This window comes from Lonchura striata, chromosome 13, assembly GCF_050655825.1.
Source record: "Lonchura striata isolate lonStrDom1 chromosome 13, ASM5065582v1, whole genome shotgun sequence".
NCBI classification, from domain to species: Eukaryota; Metazoa; Chordata; class Aves; order Passeriformes; family Estrildidae; genus Lonchura; species Lonchura striata.
Genome location: NC_140715.1, coordinates 4,530,525 through 4,551,400, shown reverse-complemented (window position 1 = coordinate 4,551,400; position 20,876 = coordinate 4,530,525). Strand labels below are relative to the sequence as shown.

General features: G+C 55.8%; 1 protein-coding gene and 3 pseudogenes across 1 annotated transcript in view; 3 read left to right on the top strand and 1 right to left on the bottom strand.

The window, feature by feature from the left end:
- Positions 1-80: 80 nt before the first annotated feature.
- On the top strand, positions 81-2,779 carry LOC146766127 (protocadherin gamma-B1 pseudogene; annotated as a pseudogene).
- A 1,668-nt stretch (positions 2,780-4,447) lies between these two features.
- LOC146766126 (protocadherin gamma-A10 pseudogene) lies at positions 4,448-8,249 on the top strand (annotated as a pseudogene).
- A 4,203-nt stretch (positions 8,250-12,452) lies between these two features.
- Positions 12,453-20,876, top strand: part of LOC110481538 (protocadherin gamma-C5) — a 216,632-nt gene continuing 208,208 nt past the window's right edge. The window contains exon 1 of the mRNA XM_085591120.1: positions 12,453-15,072. Coding sequence (XP_085447246.1) covers positions 12,613-15,072 — 2,460 coding nt within the window. The 5' untranslated portion in view covers positions 12,453-12,612. The remainder of the gene's footprint in view (positions 15,073-20,876) is intronic.
- Positions 18,946-19,728, bottom strand: LOC146766125 (uncharacterized; annotated as a pseudogene).

Below are 20,876 nucleotides of genomic sequence, written 5' to 3'. Positions count from 1 at the left end.
CGGGTGCCGCTGTTGGCCGCCGCCGAGCGGCGCTGGAGCCGCCGCCGCCGCCGCCGCAGCGTCCTGCCCCCGCAGGCTGCTCGCTCGCCCGGCGCCGGCCGCAGCGGCAGCGGCACCGCCACCGGCAGCAGCGGCGGCGGCGGCGAGAGGCGGGGAGAGGCGGCCCGAGCGGGCTGGCTGCGCTGCGGCGGCCCCTGCGCTGCGTGGCGAGAGCGGCTGCAAGGGAAGCGGGGCAGCGGCGGGAGGCAGGAGCGCGGCGAGCGCCGGCGGCAGAGAATGGCGGTGAGGCGGCGGCAGAGGCGCGGGCCGGGCGGCGGGCGAGCGCTGCTGGCCGCGGTGCTGCTGTGCGTGTGGGGCCGGGCGGCGGCCGAGCGGCTCCGCTACGCCATCCCCGAGGAGCTGGGCAGAGGCTCGCTCGTGGGGCCGCTGGCGCGGGACCTGGGGCTCAGCGCGGACGAGCTGCCGGCGCGCAAGCTGCAGGTGGCGTCTGCCGGCAAGAAGCAGCTGCAATACTTCACGGTGAATGAGGAGAACGGGAACCTGTACGTGAACGAGAGGCTGGACCGGGAGCAGATGTGCGGAGAATCGGCGACCTGCTCCGTCAGCTTCGAGGTGCTGGTGCACAACCCGCTGAACGTATTCCACATTGAGGTGGCCATTGAGGACGTCAATGACAACACCCCAGTTTTTAGCAACGCTGCTCTGGACCTCGAAATTGGTGAATGGACCCTTTCCGGTGCTCGTTTTCCTTTGGAAATGGCACGAGATGCAGACCTAGGAAGCAACTCCCTGCTGACTTACCAACTCACGAGCGACCCGTCCTTCTCACTGTCAGTGAAAGACAAGCCGGGTGGAAAGAAGCAGCCGGAATTAGTACTGGAGAGAGCTTTGGACAGGGAGAAGCAGAGTTCTTTTGAGCTGGTGCTGACAGCAGTGGACGGCGGGGAACCTGTGAGATCCGGGACTGTCCTGGTTCGCATCAACGTGACAGATGCAAATGACAACCCCCCTGTGTTCAGCAAAAGCGTATATGAGGAACGCGTGGCAGAGAATTTGCCAGTGGGATCATCAGTGCTGCGGGTGCGAGCCACGGATGCGGACTTGGGCGCAAATGGGCGAGTTTCCTACTCCTTCAGCAACGTCCCAGACGAGGTGCTCTCATTGTTCTCTATCGAGAGTGAGAGTGGAGAGATCAAAACTGTGGGTCCTCTCGATTTCGAGGAGAAAAAAAAATACGTTTTTGGCTTGGAGGCGATGGATGGTGGCGGGCTCACTGATCACTGTGAAGTGCAGATCGATATCACGGACGAGAACGACAACACGCCCGAAATCACGATTCTTTCACTGTCGAGCCCAGTGCCTGAGGACGCTCCGGTGGGCACCGTGGTGGCCGTGCTGAACGTGAACGACCCGGACTCCGGCGAGAACGGCCAGGTGTCGTGCGAGCTGTCGGGAGAGGCGCCGCTGTCGATCGTGGCATCATCGGGCGGCTCGTACAAGGTGGTGACGGCGGGCGCGCTGGACCGAGAGCAGGCGTCCGAGCACCGCGTGACGGTGGTGGCCCGGGACCGGGGCAGGCCGGCGCTGTGGAGCAGCACGGAGCTGGTGCTGGAGGTGTCGGACGTGAACGACAACGCGCCGGTGTTCGAGGAGGCGGCGTACAGCGCGTACGTGGCGGAGAACAACGCGGCGGGCGCGCTGGTGCTGCGCGTGCAGGCGCGGGACGCGGACGCGGGCGCCAACGGGCGCGTGAGCTACTGGCTGGCGGGCGGCAGCGCGGGCGCGGCGGGCGCGGCGCCGCTCGTGTCGGTGGAGGCGCGGAGCGGCGCGCTGTACGCGCAGCGCTCCTTGGACTACGAGCAGTGCCGCGAGTTCACGCTGGCGGTGCGGGCGCAGGACGGCGGCTCGCCGGCGCGCAGCTCCACGGCCACGGTGCGCGTCTTCGTGCTGGACCGCAACGACAACGCGCCCCGGGTGCTGTGGCCGGCGGCGGCGGCGGCGGGCGAGGCGGCGGCAGGGGCGCCGCCTCCTTTCGAGGTGGTGCCGCGTTCAGCCGAGGCCGGCTACCTGGTGGCCAAGGTGGTGGCGGTGGACGCGGACGCGGGGCGCAACGCGTGGCTGTCGTACGAGCTGGTGCAGGCGTCGGAGCCGGCGCTGTTCCGCGTGGGGCTGCACAGCGGCGAGGTGCGCACGGCGCGGGCCGTGTCCGAGCGGGACGCGGCCAAGCAGCGAGTGGTGGCCGTGGTGAAGGACCACGGGCAGCCGGCGCTGTCGGCCACGGCCACGCTGCACGTGGTGCTGGCCGAGAGCTTGCAGGAGGCGCTGCCGGAGCTGAGCGAGCGGGCGGCGGGCGCCGAGGCGGCGGCGGCGGCGGCCGAGCTGCAGTTCTACCTGGTGCTGGCGCTGGCGCTGCTCTCGGCGCTCTTGGTGCTGAGCGTGGCGCTGGCCGTGCTGGCGCGGCTGCGCCGGGCCGGGCCGCCCGCCGTGCTGCGCTGCCTGGGCGCGCAGCGCTTCTCGGTGGCCGGCGCCGCCTTCCCGGCCGACTTCTGCGAGGGCACCTTGCCCTACTCCTACAACCTGTGCGTGGCGGCGCCGGCCCGCGCCGTGCCCGAGGCCGCTTGGCCGCCGCCGCCGGTGCCCGTCCTGTCGGCGGAGGAGCTTCTGGGCGGCGATTCCTGCGAGAATCCGAGCAGCAACGCCCTCACGGGAGAGCCCCTCGCCGGCCCCGACGTACCGCAGGTTTGTAATGCTGAGCCCTTGTTCTGTTATTGAGGCTTTCCTTTTACCTTCCTTTCCCTCCTCGTTTTCTCGGTAAGGTGTCCGTGAGAAGTCATTTGTGTCTCCATGTAGGCGCGGAAGGTTTTGATCTTTCCTTGGTAATAGGTTCCATTTCAGCTGAGATTCTTAGACTGTTACTCTCTATCTTATAGTGTTCCCCTGTTTTCTGGGGTATATCATTGTGGGAGGCACACATCTGTCTCCATTAATTAAGGAAAGTAATGTAGAAACTGAATTAAGTGAAGGGGTATCCTCATTCCGTGGAGAGCAGGAGGCTAGAGGTAGCACCTGGTTCTTCCTTGGTAACAGAGTGCAATTCAGTGGAAGACGTTTTGTCTTCAAAACTCGTACTCTGTAAATTAAAATGCATTTCCTGCATTGAAACGGGTTCTTACCGTGTAGGAGATTCATTGATTCTGCGTGGTGGAATTGTAGAGAAAAAAAAAAAAAAAAAAAAACCACCAACACAGTGACAAATGATGTTGTAGATATTTTTTTTCCTGATTTTGTTCAGAAATTGTGCTTTTGAAACTGGATTATTGCTTTACACAAATCCGTTTATGAATAGTTGGGTTTTTCTGTTTTGTTTTGGGGTGGTTTTTTGCCTATTGGACTCACTTAAGGAAAAGTGTGTAGAATACTATGTTCTGCATCCTGAGTGAAAGAAAAGACTGTCGCTCGTTTTCGGGGATAATGCAGTATTGGGCCGTCTTCCTTTTTTTATCCTGGCTGTCAGTTTCTGTTTTACTCTTCATTATATTTATTTCATACAGAGTTCAAGGTTCAGAAAGACTTGCTTCAGATGGTTGATTTTTCCTTTCTTATTTACCCTAAGGGTTTCAGATTTATGGAGATATCGGATTTGGAGAAGAGTAGATTTTGAATTCTGACTCTTTACAAAAACAGTTATCTGAAAAAGGAGTATCTGACAGTATCAAGGAGATCAGCCATATGACAGTTCAGGCGCTTGAATCAAACTTATTTCTATATTTTTCATGGGTTAGCAGCGTTTCGATTAGGCAGCTATACTTTTCTTCCACTGTTCTACAATCCTTTCCTTGGTAATGTTGTACCAATATGATTAAAAAATGTTTTTCCTGATATACTTTTTTGTTACACTTCAATGCTTTGCAGGTTGATTCTTGATAATTTTTTTTTTTTTACTGGCTATAAAATTCCTTGATGTGGTGTAAATGTGTAAAAAGTAAGGAAACACTAAATTTAACTGACATTCAAACATTTGCATCTTGATTCCTTCAAGTTTTCCTTTGAGAATATTCACTACATCTTTACTTCTACCTATAACAATCATATAACAATTTGCTCCCTGACTTCAAGAACCATGCAATTGTTCTCGTCCCGCTTATGTTAATGAGCCTGATGGCTCAGGCTATCGGTGTGTGTGGGCGTGTATCTAATGTTTTCAACCTCGGACCCCGTTGCTGAAGGGGTTTTTGAACAAACCTGGTAAGACTAATGGTAATCTAGAGCTTGTAATGGTAAAAAATATGCTTTAATATACATATATTGCCGTTAGTAAGTTATTAGTACCTCCTGTGGTAGAAGCACCACCTCCACGGAATGCCTCGACATTCCTCCCGATGGTGATCCCCTGAAAGACCAAAGCAGAGATCGGTTGGAGAAAAGGCGGTGCAGGAGGTCACCGCTGCATGGGAAATTGTCTCCGTGGCAAATGTCCATTCCCCGCGAGCTGCCCGTGGGCAGAGCGGGCAGAGCTCAGCGGCGCTCGGAGCCTGCAGTGCCGGGAGGAGGCTGCGGGCGCCGCTGCTGACCGAGAGGAGCGAGAGGAGCTCGGAGCGCCGCAGCCCCGCCCGCTGCGGATCCGCTCGATCACTCGCTCGCCGGATTCGTGGCCCGGCGGGAGGACGGTCAGTGATCATCCCCGCGGTACGGAACCGTTCTGCAGCGAGCGGAGGGACTGCCGGCGGCGGAGCGGCCGGGGCAGCGAGCTGGGGAAGGACAGTGAGGCAGATCGGCGGTCTGCGGTGGGGCTCTGCTCGGGGTGTTGGCGTGCTGCTGCGGAGATGTGCGCGGCGGGGAGGCGCTGGGGCCGGCGGCAGCGAGCTCTGCTCTGGGCCGTGCTGCTGGCAGCTTGGGAGGCGGCGTGGGGGCAGCTGCGCTACTCCGTGCCCGAGGAGATGCCCAAGGGCTCGTTCGTGGGCGACGTGGCCAAGGACCTGGGGCTGCGGCTGCCGGAGATCAGCGATCGTGGAATCCGAGTGGTCTCCAAAGGTAGGACGCAGTATTTCGCTTTGCACGGGAAGACGGGACATTTAGTGACGGCAGAGAGGATCGACAGAGAGCAGCTGTGCGAGAGTGTGCAGCAATGCGTGCTGCCCTGTGAGCTGATAGTGGAGGGGGAAATGAAATTCTATGAAATAGAAGTGGAGATTGCGGATATAAACGACAACGCACCCAGCTTTCAAGAGGCAGAAACAGAGCTGAGAATGAGCGAGACAACAATCCCGGGGTCGCGGTTTCCCCTGGCCGAAGCTCACGACCCGGATGCTGGCCGTAATTCCCTGCAGAGCTACGAGCTGAGCGGCGACGAGCACTTCTCGCTGGCCGTGCAGGCGGGCCCCGGCGGTGATCAGCGTCCCGAGCTGGTGCTGGCGAAGGCGCTGGACCGGGAGGAGGCGGCGTTTCACGAGCTGGTGCTGAGGGCGATGGACGGTGGCGATCCGGCACGGACGGGCACGGCTCGGATCCGCGTGACGGTGCTGGACGCGAACGACAACGCGCCCGTGTTCAGCCAGGCGGAGTACACGGTGCGTGTGCCCGAGGACGTGCCCGTGGGCTCTGTCCTTGTCACCATCACGGCCACAGATGCGGATGAGGGCCTGAACGGGCAAGTGAAATACTCCTTTAAAAAAAAAAAGATTTCATTGCAGATGTTCCACCTTCACTCTGACACGGGAGCAATCACCCTGGAGCGAAGCTTGGACTTCGAGGAAGGCGATGCTTATGAACTGGAGGTGCAGGCATACGATGGTGGGGGTCTTTATGATACGGCGAAAGTCGTGATCACTGTGACAGACGTCAATGACAACGCACCCGAGATTTCAGTGAGGTCGGCACTAAGCGAGATCTCTGAGGATTCCCCATCAGGGACCGTGATAGCCCTGCTGCACGTGGAGGACCGTGACTCGGGGGACAATGGAGATGTGCGCTGCTCACTGGCCGGGGATGTCCCGTTCCGGCTGCAGAGCTCTCACGGCAGTTACTACAGCGTGGTGACAGCGAGAGAGCTGGACCGGGAGCAGGTGTCGGAGTACAACGTGACGGTGCGGGCGGCCGACGGCGGGTCGCCGGCGCTGCAGAGCAGCGTGGTGCTGGCGCTGCGGGTGCTGGACGTGAACGACAACGCGCCGGTGTTCGCGGAGGAGCGCTACAGCGCGCGGCTGGCGGAGAACAACGCGGCGGGCGCGCTGGTGCTGAGGGTGCGCGCCACGGACGCGGACTGGGGGCAGAACGCGCGCGTGCGCTACCGGCTGGCGGAGGGGCGGGTGCGGGGCGCGCCGCTGTCGTCGTTCGTGTCGGTGCAGGCGGAGACGGGCGCGCTGTACGCGCTGCGCTCCTTCGACTACGAGCAGCTGCGCGAGCTGCAGCTGTGGGTGCGTGCGGAGGACGGCGGCGCGCCGGCGCTGGGCAGCAACGTGTCGGTGCGGCTGCAGATCGTGGACGAGAACGACAACGCGCCGCAGGTGCTGTACCCGCCGGCGGCGGCAGCTCTGGGCTCGGGCGCCGCGTGGTCGGGCGTGGAGCTGGCGCCGCGCTGGTCGGAGGCCGGCGCGCTGGTGGCCAAGGTGGTGGCGGTGGACGCGGACGCGGGGCAGAACGCGTGGCTGTCCTACGAGCTGGCCAAGGCCACGGAGCCGGGGCTGTTCCGCGTGGGGCTGCACAGCGGCGAGGTGCGCACGGCGCGCTCGCCGCTGGCCCGCGACGCGGCGCGCCACAGCCTGGTGGTGCTGGTGAAGGACCACGGGCGGCCGGCGCTGTCGGCCACGGCCACGCTGAGCGTGGTGCTGGCCGAGAGCATGGCCGAGCTGCTGGCCGAGCTGGGCAGCGCGGCCGACGAGGCGGCGGCGCCGGGCGAGCCGGCCGCCAGCCTGACGCGCTGGCTCGTGCTGGCCGTGGCCGCCGTGTCGTGCCTCTTCGTGGCCTTCCTGCTGCTGCTGCTGGCGCTGCGCCTGCGGCGCTGGCGCCGCCAGCAGCTGCTGCCGGCGGACAGCGGCGCCCTGCGCGGCGTGCCCGTGTCGCACTTCGTGGGCATCGACGGCGTGCGCGCCTTCCTCCAGTCCTACTCGCACGAGGTGTCGCTCACGGCCGACTCGCGCAAGAGCCAGCTGCGCTTCTCGGCCGGCAGCTGCTGCGACACCCTCCCGGCCCGGCCGCCGCCCGACGAGCCCGCGCCGCTGCTCGGGGACCACGATCCTGCCGGCGCTCGTCCCGTGGATTCCGCCTCTGTCCCGGTGAGTTCCCCGTACCAGTTTTTCTCCACTATTCCTTATTCTGTTGCTTCTCTACTCTTTTCCGGCTTTTCTCTGTCCTTCAGATCGATGTTTGCTGACAAGGATGGAAAAGTATCTTTTAGGGACGTGCTAATTGCGGGGCTTCCTAGTGCACCATAATGGACGTGCGGTCGGGTCTGAGTTTTTCAGCTTGTGAGGGATGCAGGATAAGGGAGACTGCTCTTGCCTGCAGGGCTTTTTTTATGAAGCTGTTTCTGTATCATATGATCCTCACTTCCTCGGTATCTTTTGATGGACATGTAGTGTTTCACCTCCTTCCTGCTTCTTCTCTGAGATATATTTGGCAGACAAATATTTCTTTCCTCTTAGTACAGAGTTTTAAGGACACCTGTTCGATGACCATAGGTTATCCCGGTGCATTATGAAGGGAAATAGTCTGAATAACCGGCATTTTGATGGAAGCCTCTTTCAAAGTATCAAGGTCAAGAAACAATATGCAAGATTTTAGAGGCAGGATATGCAAATACTGGGCTCTGTGTGTGAAAGACTGCTAATGGATACGAGGTTTCAGTGTCCATTTCTAGTATAATGTAATGCAATTTTCTCCTTCCCAATATGTGTGTCTTAACAGATATTACTGCAGTTCTATGGAGAGTCATGGGGTATTTACATGTTAATGTAATGTATTTAATTAATATCCTTATGTGTTCCAATCTGAAATGTCACAATGGGAGCTTTGCAATAAGGAAATTCATTACATCCCTACTTTTAATATTTAGGTTATGTATTTCCTCCAAGAGCTGTAATCCAGAGGAGCCTGATCCCTTCCTTTCTGCAGATGCTACATTATTGTCTTGTTCTTTGTACTGATCTCAAGCTGGGCCTTTGTATCTGGTGGTATCTGATCACAGCTCTTACATTTGCTTGGCTGTCCCATACGTGCCTTTTATTTTTACAACTCGACAGGAAAATGGGGGCATCCAGAGCTTCCCTCTGTCTGCCCTGGAAGGTCTGGGACCCTGACAGGGGATCAGAAACCCCCCTGGACAGAGCCCCCAGAGATACTGTCTGTGATCTCTGTCCATGCAAAAGAGTTTTCAATCTTACAGGATGAATTACAAGTTCTGAGTGTTTGATATAAGTAATAATTAAGTGTGGCATGGGTGCAAAAGTAAAAATTTAGGATTCTAGATTAGTGGTTCAAAGGGGACAAATGCAGAAAACTGGGTGTGTCTTGTCCTTTATCTCCTTCTTCATGCCCTCCATGATTCACTGTGGTGTTGGCATTTTTCTGTTGGTTCAGGCTGGGGACACACTGTTCAACATAGGTGACAGGTATTGGCACGTTATTGTAAATCCAGCCCAGGGAGTTTCTGGTATTTAATGTTTGTAACATCCCACTGAGGTCAGAGCCCCACACGCTGCCCTGCAGGACAGAGCTGTGGCAGGGCAGCAGAACATGTTAGAGATAAACAGAATAAACAACCTGGAAACCAGCACAGACCAATTATGGCTTCTTCTTTGGCAGTGGGGCAGAAAGACAGAGACTTTCTGTAATCTTGGAATCATCAATACCTCAAATTCCGACAGGGAAAGACATTGATAGGTGTGTTTCCTTCAATTTTTAATGGAAGAATTTGTCTTATTTCTCACATGCACATATTAAGAAGTCAAATATTAGCCATGGTAATCTGTCTTTCAACTTTTCTTGCAGTGGAGTACCTCTGCTAATGACAATAAACCATACAATCTGTAACGAGTTTGAGGAGACTCTTGCAGGTGCAGTGTGGCAGGAAGAACTGTTGAAGAGAAAGCTGGTGTTTTTATAACTTCAATGGTCCATTGCTGGACTACACAAAATGAATATGCTCAGATTAGAAATGACCAAGATGTGGATTCATACATTTGCTTTCCTGTAATAGGGTGCTCTCTGTGAATGATAGTTAAACTGCTGACTTGTTTGTAATGACCAGGTAAAGGTGGGCCTGTGTGTGTCTGAAACTTTATCTAAAAATAGAATCACTGATCTTACTTGACAGGGAGAGATTGGCCCCTAAACAGACAAAGGTGGGTTCAATGATCCAGTAATCTGGGTGTGCCTTCATGTCATGCCTAGTGCCAAGGCCTGTGCCACTTACATCAAGTGCCCTTTTCCTGTGTCCAGAGGAGGATGGCAATCCTCCAATGAATTTGTCTGCAAGCAATGCCCAGGGAAGTGCATGCTTCAGGGGTTCTGTGTCTAAGAAATGCTGTGGGAAATGTCATTTCTCCAGCTCTATGTCCTTGTTACAGTTATGAGGTAGAATTTCATTGTGGTTGTACTAAGCTTTCCCAAGCCTTGAGCAGACCTTCAGATGTTATTAATGGCTCTTGCTTGTATGATGTTACTGCTGATGGTTTGTTGGTAGTGAAATTGGTAGGATTGTAGGGATGGGAGAGTTAAATTTACGTGCAGAGTCTGGGTTTGGGGCTTTTTATTTGAAAGCATGTGTCAGAAAGTCATTAATTTTATCCTCTGTCATGTCTGATACACCTCTTCCCTGTGAGCGGTAGCTGTTGGATGTGGACATAAACATCACGTTAATGGTTGCAGAGTGACATATGTTCTAGAATGTCCATGTGCTTAGGAAGAATGATAATGTCTTTGAGTTGATTGTGGTCTGTGTCTTTAATTGAGTTGCCTATTGCTTATGCCTGTTAGAACATGTTATATTTCTTCAAGTATCAGTGATGAGCAGAGTCCATATGGGTGGACCTGTGTTGTGATCCCTGTTCTCCATAAGGAGAAGTTGTGTGGAAAACTTCTTCCACTGGTGTCTGTCTGCAAAGGGGTCCCTGTTGGGTGATGTCTGAGCATTCTGCCTGCACAGAGACAGGGCAGGTGAAAGAGCTGCTGAAAAATCTAATGGGTTGGTGTGGATATTCAGTATTCCCTAGCTGTCAAATGGATCACATAATTATGGTTCTGTGCATTTTTGTTTGCTTTTTCTTCAAAGAAATTACTTGGAGTGTTATACCTGTGTATATTATATGTGTTTCTTATGTACTTGCTACAGATGACACATGTTAGGCCTTCAAAGTTAGGCCTTTAAACTCAGTTAGGCCTTCAAAGTTAGTTAGGCCTTCAAACTCTGTTAGGCCTTTAAAATTAGTTCGGTGTTTTAAATTTAGTTAGGCCTTTTAAACTTTGTTAGGCCTTCAAACTCTGTTAGGCCTTTAAATCGAGGCCTTCAAAGTTAGGCCTTCAAATTTGTGGGGCATGGCCAGGCCAGGAAAGCTGGTGAAGCTCTTGAGTGTTTGATGCAGTCAAGTCACACTTGTAGTCCAGAAGAAGATTTCAGGGTAACACTTCCAGCCTGAGACCTCAGTGGGTTCCAGGTGCTCTCAGGGATGAATTTCCTTGCCCACAGAAAAGGCTGAGATTTCCTCCTGGTGAGTTTCTCTGAAAGAACTCCTATTGTATACATGCAATGCTTGTGTGGGTTCCTTTTTTCTTTTCTTGACATGTTATTACAGCTGATGTGGAATGAGGACCTGTGAAGGGCGTTCATCTCTGTTCTAATTTTGTCATATGTTAGGAGATGTAAAAATGACCTTAGGAGAACTCACATCTTTGTGGATCTGTGCATGTGATAAGAGAGGAAGTGCATAGCTTGATAAAGAGTTCATGAATGTCGTAATTACATTTTCCACCTTGGGTCTCAGTTCAGGCTCTGTTTCCTGGCAGGCCATGGTTCATGTTTCTTTCCCCCTCATGAGTGCTGCCTTGCAGGAAATAGTAACTTCCATTGAGAACCAAATGAAGACAGAATGTTGTGTGTGAAGAAAATGAAAAATTGTTTAACTCAAGTGGGTAGCTGTAAAATGCTGCTGTCCAATTCCACTTCCCTGGGGATTCTTCTTGTGTCTCTGAGGATTACACAGCTACGTGCTGCTGTCTGTGATTTCCTGCACTGCTCAGGCCCTGACATGTCACAGTAGCCAATGATTGGCCCCATGGATGGCAGTGGGAGGTATTTTGTTTAGCTTCTTTGCTATTGTGAGTACCAAGGATTTCTGTTGTTCTGTTGCTTAGTAAAGTCATTTAGTCCAGTCAGAGGGACCTCATAGTCCTTTAATATTCCTGCAGCTTGCCTAGCTTGCACCTTGAGGCCTCAGTGAGTTTCCACATGCTCTGGGAAAGAATTTTTAAGGCTGTCTTGTGGTAAAGCACCATAAAATCACAGCACTGAAATATCTCCACATCTCTGATGGGGTCAGATGGAAGTTTGGTGTTTGTATATGAGTCTTCAGAATTTATTGAAAACCATTCAGATGATTTTGCAGTCCTAAAACGGACTGGGGAGATATTTGAAATTTTTCCTAGACATTAGGAAAATCAAAACTATGGAAATATTAAATCAAGAATTGTAGCAGACCGTTTTTTTTGAGTTTCCACCAAAAGCACAGAAGGTTTTCTGTATGGAAGGAGAGTCAGTCTAGGGACAGACACAAGACAGAGTCTGTACTGCTTTGCACTTTCTTAGTCTCTGCCATTTGTATGCACTTTGTCATTTATCTGAGAGCAGAATCACCGTTTCTGGGCTTCATATTTCTCTGCAAGTGTTAATCACTGCAAAAACGTCCTTTTGATTTACATGGGTTTTGCACAGGTGATGAGCAAACAGTATCTGAGCCACCACAGGAACAATTATATTGTCAATTATTTCAGCAAACTTATTTATAAATTTTGGCTTCAATTCTTTGAATGTGCATGAGGAAAACAATTTGTATTTTAGGAGCACATATTTCCTTTCTGATTTTTGTGCCATCTGAAACCAGAGTGTGAAAAAATCTTTGATAAGGTGTAATACTTGTTTCCATGTCTCTTGCAGCTACAATGCAATATCGCATGGAAATTGGTAGTGCAATCATAAGGGTTCCTCCCTGTCGTTAAGCAAGTGGGTCTGCTCTTGCTGTCGGCGGTGGCGGCGGAACCCGGGCCCGGTGCCGCCGCCGAGCCCCGCCCAAGCCGGGCCCCCTTGAGCGCGGCCGTCCGGCGGCTGCAGTGGCGCGGCGGCGCCTCCGGGTGCCGCTGTTGGCCGCCGCCGAGCGGCGCTGGAGCCGCCGCCGCCGCCGCCGCAGCGTCCTGCCCCCGCAGGCTGCTCGCTCGCCCGGCGCCGGCCGCAGCGGCAGCGGCACCGCCACCGGCAGCAGCGGCGGCGGCGGCGAGAGGCGGGGAGAGGCGGCCCGAGCGGGCTGGCTGCGCTGCGGCGGCCCCTGCGCTGCGTGGCGAGAGCGGCTGCAAGGGAAGCGGGGCAGCGGCGGGAGGCAGGAGCGCGGCGAGCGCCGGCGGCAGAGAATGGCGGTGAGGCGGCGGCAGAGGCGCGGGCCGGGCGGCGGGCGAGCGCTGCTGGCCGCGGTGCTGCTGTGCGTGTGGGGCCGGGCGGCGGCCGAGCGGCTCCGCTACGCCATCCCCGAGGAGCTGGGCAGAGGCTCGCTCGTGGGGCCGCTGGCGCGGGACCTAGGGCTCAGCGCGGACGAGCTGCCGGCGCGCAAGCTGCGCCTGAGCGAGGAGAAGCAATACTTCACGGTGAGTGAGGAGAACGGGAACCTGTACGTGAACGAGAGGCTGGACCGGGAGCAGATGTGCGGTGCGTCGCCGACCTGCTCTATCAGCTTCGAGGCGCTGGTGAAGAACCCTCTGAACATTTTCCACGTCGAAGTGTCGATCGAGGACGTGAATGACAACTCCCCGACCTTCAGGAAGGCTGCTGTGGACGTCGAGATTGGTGAATGGATTCCTCCCGGTACTCGTTTTCCACTGGAGGTTGCCCATGATGCTGATGTGGGTAGAAACTCACTGCTAACATACCAACTAACCAGCAATCCAACCTTCTCTCTAGCCATGAAGGAGACCCCGGATGGAAGCAAGCCGGAAATAATTCTGGAGACAGCACTGGACCGAGAGAAGCAGAGCTCCTTTGATCTGTTGCTGACGGCGATTGACGGCGGGGACCCCGTGAGGTCCGGATCTGTTCAGATTCGGGTGAACGTGACGGATGCAAATGATAACCGACCCATATTCGAGCAGGAGCGCTACCGCGTGACCCTGCGAGAGGACGTGCCGCCGGGTTTGGCAGTACTGAACCTGTCAGCCTCAGATGCCGATGCAGGCACCAACGCCCGCATCACCTACGGATTCGGGGAAATTACAAACAAGGCACATCAGAAGTTTGTGCTCGATACAGAGAGCGGGTCTATCACGCTGCAGGAAGCACTGGACTTTGAGGAGACGAGCGCGTATAGCCTGGCTGTGGAGGCGAAGGACGGAGGGGGTTTGGTGGCACACTGCAAGGTGGAGGTGGAGGTGCTGGACGTAAATGACAACCCACCTGAGATCACGATTCTGTCGCTCTCGAGCCCGGTGCCCGAGGACGCTCTCATAGGCACCGTGGTGGCCCTGCTGAAAGTGAGGGACAGAGACTCCGGCGAGAACGGCCAGGTGTCGTGCGAGCTGTCGGGAGAGGCGCCACTGTCGATCGTGGCGTCGTCGGGCGGCTCGTACAAGGTGGTGACGGCGGGCGCGCTGGACCGAGAGCAGGCGTCCGAGCACCGCGTGACGGTGGTGGCCCGGGACCGGGGCAGGCCGGCGCTGTGGAGCAGCACGGAGCTGGTGCTGGAGGTGTCGGACGTGAACGACAACGCGCCGGTGTTCGAGGAGGCGGCGTACAGCGCGTACGTGGCGGAGAACAACGCGGCGGGCGCGCTGGTGCTGCGCGTGCAGGCGCGGGACGCGGACGCGGGCGCCAACGGGCGCGTGAGCTACTGGCTGGCGGGCGGCAGCGCGGGCGCGGAGGGCGCGGCGCCGCTCGTGTCGGTGGAGGCGCGGAGCGGCGCGCTCTACGCGCAGCGCTCCTTGGACTACGAGCAGTGCCGCGAGTTCACGCTGGCGGTGCGGGCGCAGGACGGCGGCTCGCCGGCGCGCAGCTCCACGGCCACGGTGCGCGTCTTCGTGCTGGACCGCAACGACAACGCGCCCCGGGTGCTGTGGCCGGCGGCGGCGGCGGCGGGCGAGGCGGCGGCAGGGGCGCCGCCTCCTTTCGAGGTGGTGCCGCGTTCCGCCGAGGCCGGCTACCTGGTGGCCAAGGTGGTGGCCGTGGACGCGGACGCGGGGCGCAACGCGTGGCTGTCCTACGAGCTGGTGCAGGCGTCGGAGCCGGCGCTGTTCCGCGTGGGGCTGCACAGCGGCGAGGTGCGCACGGCGCGGGCCGTGTCCGAGCGGGACGCGGCCAAGCAGCGAGTGGTGGCCGTGGTGAAGGACCACGGGCAGCCGGCGCTGTCGGCCACGGCCACGCTGCACGTGGTGCTGGCCGAGAGCTTGCAGGAGGCGCTGCCGGAGCTGAGCGAGCGGGCGGCGGGCGCCGAGGCGGCGGCGGCGGCGGCCGAGCTGCAGTTCTACCTGGTGCTGGCGCTGGCGCTGCTCTCGGCGCTCTTGGTGCTGAGCGTGGCGCTGGCCGTGCTGGCGCGGCTGCGCCGGGCCGGGCCGCCCGCCGTGCTGCGCTGCCTGGGCGCGCAGCGCTTCTCGGTGGCCGGCGCCGCCTTCCCGGCCGACTTCTGCGAGGGCACCTTGCCCTACTCCTACAACCTGTGCGTGGCGGCGCCGGCCCGCGCCGTGCCCGAGGCCGCTTGGCCGCCGCCGCCGCCGCCGGTGCCCGTCCTGTCGGCGGAGGAATTTCTGGGCGGCGATTCCTGCGAGAAGCCGAGCCTGAACAGCAGTGCCGTCGAGGGAGTGGTGCCTGCCGGCTCCGATGTACCACAGGTCTGTCATACCATAAACTGTTTCTCGAGCCTTTCTTAACAGGCTTTTTCATTTTCCCCATATTGATCCATTTGTCGAGAACTGGACATTAGTTGTCGGTCAATAGTATTTCGGTATTGATTCCAAAAGTGAACATGTACCTGGCTATATTGATTGAGAATTTACATTTTGTTCTAACCCTCTTTTGCTTGTCCTCCCATTTTATGAGAGAAGTCTTCTTTGCTTCTTTTACATCTATTGAGGCTGACAAGTTTTTTTTCCCCTAGTATTACTTGTCTGATGCAAACCTGCGTTTTAATCCTGTTTCCAAAATTACCTGGTAATGTCCCATGTTTTGAGGGAATGATTCTTCCGAAAGGGCAGCACTAATGGGATGTATATATAATTCAGTCATGATTTTTCAAAGGTCTTTTAAACAATTTTTTGTCAGTTCAATGAAGAGCATGGATTCTCGCTCTGCAGAAAGAGATCTCCAGATTCTTCATAACAGAACTTCAAAAAGGGAATTAACACTTTTGGTTTGTTAGGAGGTCGGGGCATGTGTTTGCTTGTTATTTATTTTTTTTTTTTCCTGAGATGTTTGCGTTTTCGACATGAAAGGAGAAGTTACAGGTTGTTCCTCCCTGCTGGAAGAATGTCGAATGAATTTGGGAATACGTTTTCTTCAGGAGTGGTAGGCAGGGATGGTTTTCTTATTCCAGTCATTATTTTTCTCTGCAGTTCTTTCTGCAGAGCTGCGAGTTCCTGCTGTTCTCCTTGAATCTTTCCCAGCCGTTGCCCTCTTTTCCTTCGGTTTCCCCAGGTAGTGTTGGTTGGAATGGCTGGTCCGTATCTCTGAGAAGGAAGAAAAGAACAATGTGATTTCTTTTTCTTAGAACAGGCAATTAGCCATAGCGCTTGATTCTGTGTTGGCCACAGCTTCAGATTCATCTAAGAGGCACTGTCTGCATCTCTAGAGTTGACTAAAATCGTATGAGATAGTAACCGTGATGGAGAATCCTAACTGTGCAGGAGATTCGTTGTTTTTCATGAAGGAATTGGGGAAATAACGCAGGCACAAGCTCTTGCAGATTTTCCCCTCATGATCTGTTTATCCTGAAAATGTACTCTAGGACTTGGTTAAAAGCTGGGCACTACCCCTTGTTTAACACTTGCTCGGTCTTGGACTGCAGAAAGATTCGTTTCTCACGGATAGAACAGTGACAGGTTCTCCATCTAGAGTAAAAAAAGAGATTGTCTCTCATCTTTTGTGGGAACGTTGTTGCAGAAATGGCACCACTGGTACCATTAGCGGAATGAGTTCATTTTGCTAGTTTTATTTTCTTTTTCCATTCTGGCTGGTAGTTCCCTCTTTTGCTTTTACCATTCCTAGTATTTCCTTCGTACACAGGAGTCGACGAAGACTACGGCCTGTTTCCTATTTCCTTATCCTTTTTATAAAAACGGAGATGTTTGGACCCTGTAAAGGGAATTCGTTCTCTTAGAGTTTTTGTTTGTTTGTTATTTTGTTTGTTAATTTGGTTTTTGGTTGGTTCCACTTCCACCCCTTCCTCCACAATATTTCTTATGAATGTCTATTTAAAAGGATAATAAGGCTCTAAGATTCAAATATAAATATCAAGTGTGTAGGAGATTTGCCAATTGATTTGAAACAGGTATACTTGAAAATTTATCGAAGGCATCAGAGTCTAAGGTGTGCAGCTGTAATTCTCTTTTCCTGCTGCCAGAAAGTATTTGTTTGAAAATGTGCCATAGCTACATGAATACACAATAATTTGAACAAGGTTTTGCTAACGAGCCCTTTGCATCCTAATTTCTGAAAAAAGAAAAATATCTTCCAGGGATTATACAATTACTTGATTGAATTTAATTTTGTATAAAATGGACAGGTTCATTACAGGAGCTTTCCTGTCTCCCGGGTAGTTGTAGATACAGTCGGCGCAGAGTGATGAAGTAACCTACAGCTGTATATCACAGATGGTTTTCTTTCGCTGCCCTTGCGCCGGTCATTCCATCATGTTTTCTACAAATATTTGTGATGAAAGTTTGCTTTTGTACTACTGCGGTAGGACTCGTAATACTCCGTAGGTCCTGTTAAAATAACCTTACATCTCACTGCGTGCAGTGCCGGGAGGAGGCTGCGGGCGCCGCTGCTGACCGAAGGAGCGAGAGGAGCTCGGAGCGCCGCAGCCCCGCCCGCTGCGGCCCGGCTCTCTCGCTCTCCCGGTGTGTGAGTCGGCGGCGGAACAGTCTGCGGTCGTTCCCGCGGTGCGGAGACGTGCTGAAGGGAGTCGGAAGAGCCTGGCAGAAGCGCTCGGGAGCAAAGCACCGGAGCTGCACCGTGAAGCCAGATCGGTGAGCGGCGGCGGAAAGCTCCCGGCAGTGTTGCGGTGCTGCGGCCGAGATGTGCGCGGCGGGGAGGCGCTGGGGCCGGCGGCAGCGAGCTCTGCTCTGGGTCGTGCTGTTGGCAGCGTGGGAGGCGGCGTGGGGGCAGCTGCGCTACTCCGTGCCCGAGGAGATGCCCAAGGGCTCGTTCGTGGGCGACGTGGCCAAGGACCTGGGGCTGCAGCTGCCAGATATCCGCAATAATGCTGTACGCGTTGTCTCCAAGGGTAGGACGCAGTATTTCGCTGTGCACGGGAAGACGGGACATTTAGTGACAGCAGAGAGGATCGACAGAGAGCAGCTGTGCGAACGTGTACAGCAATGCGTGCTGCGATGTGAGCTGATAGTGGAGGGGGAAATGAACTTTTATCAAATAGAAGTGGAAATCACAGACGTTAATGACAACGCCCCGAGCTTCAGAGAGGCAGAAAAAGAATTAAGAGTGAACGAGATGACAGCTCCGGGATCGAGGTTTCCCCTCCGAGAAGCACGAGACCCGGATGCGGGCCGGAATTCCCTACAGAGCTACGAGCTGAGCGGCGACGAGCACTTCTCGCTGGCCGTGCAGGCGGGCCCCAGCGGCGATCAGCGTCCCGAGCTGGTGCTGGCGAAGGCGCTGGACCGGGAGGAGGCGGTGTTTCACGAGCTGGTGCTGAGGGCGATGGACGGCGGCGATCCGGCACGGACGGGCACGGCTCGGATCCGCGTGACGGTGCTGGACGTGAACGACAACGCGCCCGTGTTCAGCCAGGCAGAGTACACGGTGCGTGTGCCCGAGGACGTGCCCGTGGGCTCTGTCCTCGTCACCGTCACGGCCACGGACGCCGACGAGGGTCTGAACGGGAAGGTGAAATACAGCCTCCATAAAATTTCAGACCAGGCGTCTCAACTTTTCCACCTGGACTCTGACTCAGGAGAAATAACTGTTAAGGACAACTTGGATTTCGAAGAAATGCCGTCCTATGAACTTGAAGTTCAGGCACATGACGGAGGAGATCTCTCTGATACTGCAAAAATGGTGATCACCGTGATAGACGTCAATGACAACGTGCCCAAGATTTCAGTGAGATCGGCTCTTAACGAGATCTCGGAGGATGCCCCTCCGGAAACTGTTGTTGCCCTGCTACATGTTCAGGATGGCGACTCGGGAGCAAACGGTGATGTGCGCTGCTCGCTCGACAAGGACGTCCCGTTCCGTCTGGAGAAATCCTATGATGACTACTACCGTGTGGTGACAGCGAGAGAGCTGGACCGGGAGCAGGTGTCGGAGTACAACGTGACGGTGCGAGCGGCCGACGGCGGGTCGCCGGCGCTGCAGAGCAGCGCGGTGCTGGCGCTGCGGGTGCTGGACGTGAACGACAACGCGCCGGTGTTCGCGGAGGAGCGCTACAGCGCGCGGCTGGCGGAGAACAACGCGGCGGGCGCGCTGGTGCTGAGGGTGCGCGCCACGGACGCGGACTGGGGGCAGAACGCGCGTGTGCGCTACCGGCTGGCGGAGGGGCGGGTGCGGGGCGCGCCGCTGTCGTCGTTCGTGTCGGTGCAGGCGGAGACGGGCGCGCTGTACGCGCTGCGCTCCTTCGACTACGAGCAGCTGCGCGAGCTGCAGCTGTGGGTGCGTGCGGAGGACGGCGGCGCGCCGGCGCTGGGCAGCAACGTGTCGGTGCGGCTGCAGATCGTGGACGAGAACGACAACGCGCCGCAGGTGCTGTACCCGCCGGCGGCGGCAGCTCTGGGCTCGGGCGCCGCGTGGTCGGGCGTGGAGCTGGCGCCGCGCTGGTCGGAGGCCGGCGCGCTGGTGGCCAAGGTGGTGGCGGTGGACGCGGACGCGGGGCAGAACGCGTGGCTGTCCTACGAGCTGGCCAAGGCCACGGAGCCGGGGCTGTTCCGCGTGGGGCTGCACAGCGGCGAGGTGCGCACGGCGCGCTCGCCGCTGGCCCACGACGCGGCGCGCCACAGCCTGGTGGTGCTGGTGAAGGACCACGGGCGGCCGGCGCTGTCGGCCACGGCCACGCTGAGCGTGGTGCTGGCCGAGAGCGTGGCCGAGCTGCTGGCCGAGCTGGGCAGCGCGGCCGACGAGGCGGCGGCGCCGGGCGAGCCGGCCGCCAGCCTGACGCGCTGGCTCGTGCTGGCCGTGGCCGCCGTGTCGTGCCTCTTCGTGGCCTTCCTGCTGCTGCTGCTGGCGCTGCGCCTGCGGCGCTGGCGCCGCCAGCAGCTGCTGCCGGCGGACAGCGGAGCCCTGCGCGGCGTGCCCGTGTCGCACTTCGTGGGCATCGACGGCGTGCGCGCCTTCCTCCAGTCCTACTCGCACGAGGTGTCGCTCACGGCCGACTCGCGCAAGAGCCAGCTGCGCTTCTCGGCCGGCAGCTGCTGCGACACCCTCCCGGCCCGGCCGCCGCCCGACGAGCCCGCGCCGCTGCTCGGGGACCACGATCCTGCCGGCCACTCACCGGTGGACCCCACTGCTCTCCCGGTAAGTTCCCCGTACTATTTTATTTCTTGATGCTTTCGTCTCTTGCCTTTGTTCTTTTCTCCCGTGTTCTGTTTTCTGCAATTGCTGATGTGGATGGCAAAGCATTTTTCAGTGATGAACTGAACTTCTATGCCTCTTTTTGTGTTGAAGTTGTCATGGTTGCAGTGCTCTGTTTAAAAGGTGGTTGGAGATGCTGTTGGTTGTTTGAGGGTCCTTCTTTTGGGCCTGTGTGTTTTTATTGAGCAGCGTTGAAAATGGGCAGTGTACCCCCTGGTTTTAAAATACGTACTTTGGCAAGAGCTATTGACAGGTGAGAGGTGATATGTCCATGGAACTAGAGGAGGTATAACAAGATGAGGATCGCAAGGATATATACATTGACAGAATCTCTCCTGAGGTTCACAGCTCTTGTAGTTTTAGAACTTTGAGGTTTCTTCACGGAACTGCTGTTACCAGATATATACATTCTCCTACCTACAAAAATATTTATGTAAAGTTTGTGGTGAGATTTTCTGGCATGTTGAAGAGAAGTTATCTGGGAGACTGGCCAGTGGTGTCAATTATGAGGGTCAAGGAACACCATGGATTTTGTAAAGGATAGTAAAGCAATTCTTAGGAGTTGTGCATGAGGGCCCATTAAAGTACACAAAGGAATATTTTCCTCTTTTCCTTGTTCAGTGCCTGTCTAAAATGTGAGGTTTTCCTTCCCCAGATACTTGGCTAGAAGACATATTATTCCATGTGTATGGAAAGCCCTGGGAGGTTCTTTGTATGTTTTTGCATTTAATCATAATTTTGTAACTTCACAGTTTAATCATGTACTTATGGCAAATACCATGGGGAAATTTGGGTAGAACAAGCTTTGTATTCACTACCTGCTAAACATCTGAATGAATTATCTACTTTTAGTTAAGTGATCTAGAAGAGTGTGTTGTGATCCTTTTCTTTC